General features: G+C 35.4%; 1 protein-coding gene across 5 annotated transcripts in view; it reads left to right on the forward strand.

Moving 5' to 3' along the window:
* Positions 1 to 7,174, forward strand: part of Hectd2 (HECT domain E3 ubiquitin protein ligase 2) — a 65,222-nt gene that overhangs the window by 44,346 nt on the left and 13,702 nt on the right. For 3 of the 5 annotated variants that reach the window (XR_003844384.1, XM_021195634.1, XM_029541532.1), the window contains exons 11-13: positions 2,251 to 2,350; positions 5,009 to 5,116; positions 5,943 to 6,075. Coding sequence is in view for 3 of the 5 variants with exons in the window: in XM_021195634.1 (XP_021051293.1) it covers positions 2,251 to 2,350; positions 5,009 to 5,116; positions 5,943 to 6,075 (341 nt within the window). In the remaining 2 variants the exon portion in view is untranslated. Of the gene's footprint in view, positions 1 to 2,250; positions 2,351 to 5,008; positions 5,117 to 5,942; positions 6,076 to 7,174 lie in introns of those variants that run through there. The other 2 variants (XM_021195643.1, XR_003844385.1) reach the window with 2 other exon arrangements.

Below are 7,174 nucleotides of genomic sequence, written 5' to 3' on the forward strand. Positions count from 1 at the left end.
ACTTATTTACCTAACAAATGCTATTAAAGTAATAACTGGATTTTAAGTTTATATAAATAATATGTATATAATTTCTATACATATAAACATATTATTTAGATGTGTAGCTTTAAAATGTCACTGTATCTATCAAGAGGTTTAACTTTTGCCACATTTTCAGTTTCTACACGTTAATATAGTTTTGCTTTAATTAATAGTGTCTCTTTTAGAAGAGCAAGGTTCTTCCCTAGGTATGAGATCTCTTGGAGCTTACTAATCTGTGTGTTGACATCACACGAGGGGCAACATGGTTTGTTTCTCTAAAGGACTAGAAGGTAAATATTTGCAGTTCTGTGAATAATACATATTGCTATTTTAGCCTGAAAAACCCTTAGACACTATGTAAATGAATGACTGGGAATGATCCAGATTACTTTATTTACAGAAACTGGTGATAAGCCATTTTATCTTTGAGGCCACAGTATACTAGTACCCAGTCCAAGTCATCGATCACACACATATGGCCACTTAATATGTGTTCGCTCCTCTCCCTCAGTCTGCACCAAAAAGTGATTATGAATTATTTGTATAAAGAATTGATATTTCAGAAAAAGGAGCTTCATAGTTTATTTAGTACAATAATAAATGATTTTCAAAATGCTTGGCCAAATTCTTGAATACACTATACTTTTCATCCTCATTTTTACTTTGAATTAAATTATCAAGCCTATCCCAAACATAGTTTATTTCCCAAACATGAAATATTCAGGAGATGGAGAGATGTAAATACAGATATAAATAACCCAAAGACATGGATTAAATTTTCCAGTAATTCTACCAGAATTGACCAAATGTATAATGGCCTCTGTTCAAATCTCAGTGTGCATATGAACAATCAAAACTGAAAAACAGTTTGCTCTAAGGACTCTAGTCAGTCTGAGGAATATTTTCTTGGTAGAGTTTCTCTTACAAAGATGCTCTCATTCCTGTTTTAGTATAAGTGTAGCCATAAGTCAGCTAATAGTTTGACTATTGTCAACTTTTAATATGAGCTCCTTCCAGTCACAATGCAACACACCAACAGCTCAATTCATGGGTGTTCCATTTGGTCCCATCTGCCATGAGGAGTCAGCTGGAATCTGGAATGGCATCTGGAACTCAGGGAAAGTCACTACTGACTGTGGGGTATTTGCCTGGGTACTTCATGCACATAGTAATTTTATTTTTTATAAAACCAAAATGGCAAAGGTTGAGAAGCACTGTTTTAAAGTATATAATGAAACCAACATATATCCTTTTAGGTTTGCTGCATTTCTTTTATTTTCAAACCTTTAGTTGGCTTTAGTAACTCATTATTAGTTACTAGTACTGAGCAAGTTGTATTTATTACCAGTTTTGAATCAGAATAAAGGCTGTCTAATGTTCAGTACATAGGGCTACCTCTTCTTTCTCATGTCTTCTTTGCAACTAGTGGCCACAAATATACCACCTACTACGTTCAGATGGAATACAGCTTAAATTGATGGATTTGTTGCAGTTACTTCCACTGAGTTATATCCCGCCTACACTGCAGCCACTTCTGATGGGAGTCTAAACTCTCAAAGTGTTACTGCTGCTGTATTCATTCTTTCCACATGCATTTATGTCTGAGTAGTGTGTGGCTTTTATATATAGTATACGACTTAGCTCTGATCTGAGACAAGTTATTCCCATGCCCTTTGATAATACTGTTATATCTTTTTAATAAGTACATTTCATATTTTATAGTTTTCTCATTTTTACTGTATTGCTCTTAAATTTATGACTGCTTTTTATATGCTATAATTACCATTGTGTTTATTCATTTCTGAAGATCACACATCAGAAATAGTCCTTGATTAATAAATTACATACTCATTTGAACATGTAAATATTCTGTCCTATTTCTAGACCATCAACACTTGCTTCCTGGTCCTACTGCTGGCCATGTTATCACAGGTGATAATATAGGTGACTATGAAAATGGAAATGATTTGTGTGAACAATGTAAATGACTAGCACATATTTAGAAAAATAGTTGTGGCTTCCTATAGAGAATTAAAATACTGTACTTCAAGGGATGATACATTTTTCATAGGTTTGTGGAAATGAAGTTATGCACATAAAATCTTTTGTGAATAGTAAAACACCATACAAAAGTAATGTTTTATATTGCAAGGAGGGTACCTTAGAATCCCTTAGTGTACTTTTGCTAAAAATGCAACATTTTGCTTTTTCTGTTTGCTTGTAAAGCAGGTTTTCCTTCTGTCAGTACCCATTCGTTATTTCTATAGCTGCAAAAAAAATCATTATTCAAAGAGACTCAGAACAACAGATGATAAGCATCGCAAGGGTAAGCCAGCTACCAAACATGTTTATGCTGACTGTAATCAATATAGTAAATAATAAGTTAAATGTCTTGTGAATTGTTTTAGTATAATCAGGAAATGTTAAAAATATCATTCATGTTATTACCCCCACAAGGTAACCCTGTCCACAGTATGGAAGACAGAACACTCTTCATCTAGTTAGCCTCCCAGTGTATTATAAATGCAACAGAAATGTTTCTGATAGACCCAAATTTGAGGAGCTTGTTGGGACTCCATTGTGCAACCATGATGAGACCAGGAGTGCATTAACACAGATCATTCACACTATAGCACTTTCTGGAGTTCATGAAAATCAGAAATAACCAAGACATTAGATGATTGACACTAATATATGTCTATAGAACTAAGAAATATGCTCAAGGAAAGTGAAAGTTTCTATAATTGTTTCTTAATACATGGAAGATGCACAGACAGTAGTAGACTAGGAAAATGTAGCACAAAGTAGCATTTCTCCCTGGGCCTCTGCACTGCCTACCAGTGTTGAGGACAGCACAGGAGTCAGTGCTCACACTGCTCCTCTGCACATTTGCGCATATCCGGTGCCTACTGCATAAGGAGAGTATGTACAGTGTTAAAGATGAAAGAGCTGCTTAGCTTCTTAAAACAGAAAGAAAAACAGAGTAGACAGAAATTATTCCCATGTCTTGTTCAAGAGTACAACAAAATATAAATTATGATATTTCAAAATATAAAAATAAGAATATTTTATTTCTCAGCAGTTCAGTTCCTGGCTATATTTTTTTTCTGTCAAAGAAAAAGACAAAGGTTTGGGTGCCTGAAAAGTTCCCCAAATCATCTTGCATTGAATATGGGAATATTAGAAGAAATTTTATTGCCTATGGCTCCAAAGAGAATTCCAAGACCATGCTACCCTTAAAGAATGACATTAAACTGGCATATTTGACACCAGATACTGACTTAAAAGTTAATCTGTAATAGCCAGTCATTTTGACATTTTGACTTAGTTGCATTTCTTTGTCATGTGTCTTTTCTTTAAAGTAATTTTTTTCCTTTGGCTTTGTGGTTTGTTACAGTTTAAATAAAGTAGACAGCACTGTTTATCTAGATTTCCCTAGCAGTGTGCTGCCACTCATGTGTAGTGTATCAGATGTGGCAATTCTCCTATGGGAAAGGAGAGCCCCAGCTGTCCTTTTACAGACCGTGAGGCGGGGAGCAGACTAAAGACTCAGCAGCATCATTAGTTCTCACTGGTTCTTCTTTCCAACTGCTGTGCCACTTGAATTAATGCTTGGTGACTCTGTGACACGGCTTATGCTGTAGTTCTGCTTTTGATAGTCTCTTTCATTTGAAGCATTCTTGTGGCAAATACACACCTCCAGTGAAAAGGACCTCAAAGCTTGTCTCCATTGGCATCCAGGGGTACATAAATATACTGTCAGCATGTGACAGCTACCTAGGGTCAGGGACAAGGTCAGGAGATGAGAAAGAAAGGGTAAAACAAAGATCTGTTATCCAAGACACTGTCCAGAAATGCAGACTTTGGTAAGATAGGACCCAGAAAAGCAAAACTCTGCTAAGACTCTTCACACTGGAGATTGGAGGCCTGGGGGAGGCTATGAATTGGCATCTAGTCCAGTAATCTACAAAATCTTAAGTCTCAAACTCAATTTGGGGCATGAGATATTATGTTATAGGACATTAGTGTACTTCAGATGTCTGAAATTGATCCTTAATTGCACAGAATTCATTTTCATTGTCACCAAAGACAATGAAGTAGTCTAATAATCATTATCTAGATAAGTAAATATATAAGTATATTTTTTTGAATAATAAATGGCATTTATTTATTTCTTATAGTTCTAATATGTTGGTTTTTATATACTCAGTGCTTATATTTTGGAGGAACACGAAAACTGCATTTCTCAAATCTTTTATATATATATATCATCCAGCATATATGTTAACATTTTGGTAAATTTTCTTTTGGTACTTTTTAATCAATAGAGGTAATGCAATGTTATATACATAATTTATTCCCTGCTTGAACTGTTTGCATAGTTTTCCTACTCATTTTTAGTAGCTGAATTATATCCCATTTACTAGATATACTTAGGATAGTTTTAAGCTTTCGAGTTTATTGATATTTTTATAAATATTTTGTGGAATAAATTTATTTCTAATCTTTAAATTTTTCCAAAATAGAACCATTAGATTTAAAGATCTGAACATTGATAATGTCTTTGAACCTATAGACACATTAATTTTCTAATTTATATAAATAGATTATTCTTTTAGAATAATTTAAGTATCCACAATAGTTTAAGCCTGATCTTAGCATTAGGAATACGTGCATTGGATTAAATGTACCCCTTTTTTACACAGGAAACTTTGCTATTGAAGGTCTGAGGCCTGTGGAAATTGCAGTTCAGCCTTCTCACTATAAAAGTTGAGCAAGATTTTGGTACCTACTGGCTACTAGGGTTCCAAAATAAAGTAATAATAAGATGTTTCACAGACTAAAATGTATGTAACTGATTTATGAAATTATTTATGTGAGAGATAGCATAAAAAGAATTAAGCTATTTTGACTGTTTTAAGTGTTTTAAATGAAATTATACTTTAAGTAAAAATGAAAAATGTCTGCTTTCTTATTTCATTAGCAAAGTCTGGTGGATAAAGTATCTCGAAGACAAAGACCTGATATGAATATGTTATTTCTAAATATGAAAGTAAGGAGGACACATCTGGTTAGCGACTCACTTGATGAGGTATAATTTATTCCAAAATGGTTCATTTTTATTACTAAAATTTTTAAACTATTATTTCTATGTGCAAATATGTATACTTGTATAAATTCTGATATAGTTAACATAAATTTCATATAAATAAGCTTTATAACATTCTAAGTTTATTAGTAGTAGGTTAATTCCTCAGAGGAATCGATATACAATACTTACATATTTCATTCATGTTTCTTAGTGTGCTACCTGGACTCTAGACCAGCCATCTTTCTTGTGATTAGGCGTATAACAAGTCAGTTTAGTTCTCCACACCTCAGGTTGCTCATGTCTAAACTTCCAGGTCTGACCTATAGAGTATAGGGTATATAGGACCTATCAGTATTCACACAAACATTGACTCACAGATGGATATTGCAAAGTTCCTTGCATGTACACTGCTGCAGTCAGACCATTATGTAGTTAAGAGATAATGGCTATTTTATCTATGTGGGGTTTTTATTTAGTGTTGAAAGAGAAAGGGTCATAAAAAGTTATTTTATATTATAGTCTACTAAATTAAAATTTTGGACACAGTATGATTCTTGGGGGCAATACCCTTTGTCAAGACATCTGACCCCTTAATTCTTTTTTCTAACCTATAAAATGAATAATAACACCTAGCTTATACTGTCTGGCAAATTGGATGGATGGATGGATGGGATGGATCGATGGATCGATGATGGATGGATGGATAGATATTTATGAAAGTAAAAATAAACTAAAGTCTGTCTAATATTGTTCCCTAAAAAATAAATAAATTCCCTTTTCATTCATTGCTCTTTGTTCTGTCGTATTACATAACTTCTTCAAATAGTTAACCCGGAAGAGAGCTGACTTGAAGAAGAAGTTGAAAGTTACATTTGTAGGTGAAGCTGGTTTGGATATGGGTGGCTTGACTAAAGAATGGTTCCTTCTTCTGATTCGCCAGATTTTCCATCCAGATTATGGTGAGTGTTTGCTTGTGATCATCGACACTCTAGACTTGTAGTTCAGTAGTAGCCTTGCCATTTTTATCAGCTGGAAATGTAAAATTTGTACAGAAATAGCCATATATCTCTTAAGTAAATGAAATATGAATAGAAGTGTCCTATTGAAATAACATTCAGAATTTGGAAATAAGCCTGTAGGGTTTCTTCTGTACTAGTATGTGACGCTTCTTTCATTAAATAGTCATGTTAGGAAATAGAAGTCTGTGGTCTTGGAAGATGATTTAGTCAGTAAACAGCTCACTGTGTAAAGCTGAGGGTCAACTTAGGTCCCAAGTATCCACATGTAAAGCCAGGTACTGCCGACACTACTTTAGCAACAGCACAGGGACAGAGACAGGTAGATCTCCAGAGCTTGCTGGCCGACTAGTCTAGCTTAATTGGTCAGTTCCAGATTCAGTGGGAGACTCTTTCAAAAATACAATGGACCATGACTGAGGAAGACACCTGACATTAACCTGTGGATTCACACATAGATGAACATGTGAACACATAAACATGTATACAGACAAATGAAATAGAAATTCATAAGTTATTTTTTTAAGGAAAAAAATCTTTTAGCTGCCTGTTGGGTCTTTTGAAGGGCAGTCATGATAGATTGCTTTTTGTGAGCGCTCCATAGCCTCAGTAATAGTGTGAAGCCTTGGGACCTCCCCTTGAGCTGGATCCCACTTTGGGCCTGTCTCTGAACCTTCTTTTCCTTAGGCTCCTCTCCATTTCCATCCCTGTAATTCTTTCAGACAGGAACAATTACAGGTCAGAGGTGTGACTGTGGGATGGCAACTCCACCCCTCATTTGATGTCCTGTCTTCCTGCTGGAGGTGACTCTACAAGTTCCCTCTCCATATGGTCTGGCATTTCATCAAAGGTCCCTCCCTGGGAGTCCTGGGAGTCTCACCTCCCAGGTCTCTGGAGCATACTGGGGGGTTCCCCCAACCTCCTATTTCCTGAGGTTGCCTGGTTCCATTCTTTCTGCTGGCTCTCAGGGTTTAAAGAGTCAGATGCGCCGGGCAGTGGTGGCTCATGCCTTTAATCCCAGCACTCGGGAGTCAGAGGCAGG

The sequence above is a fragment of the Mus pahari genome, chromosome 1 (genome assembly GCF_900095145.1).
Source record: "Mus pahari chromosome 1, PAHARI_EIJ_v1.1, whole genome shotgun sequence".
NCBI lineage: Eukaryota > Metazoa > Chordata > Mammalia > Rodentia > Muridae > Mus > Mus pahari.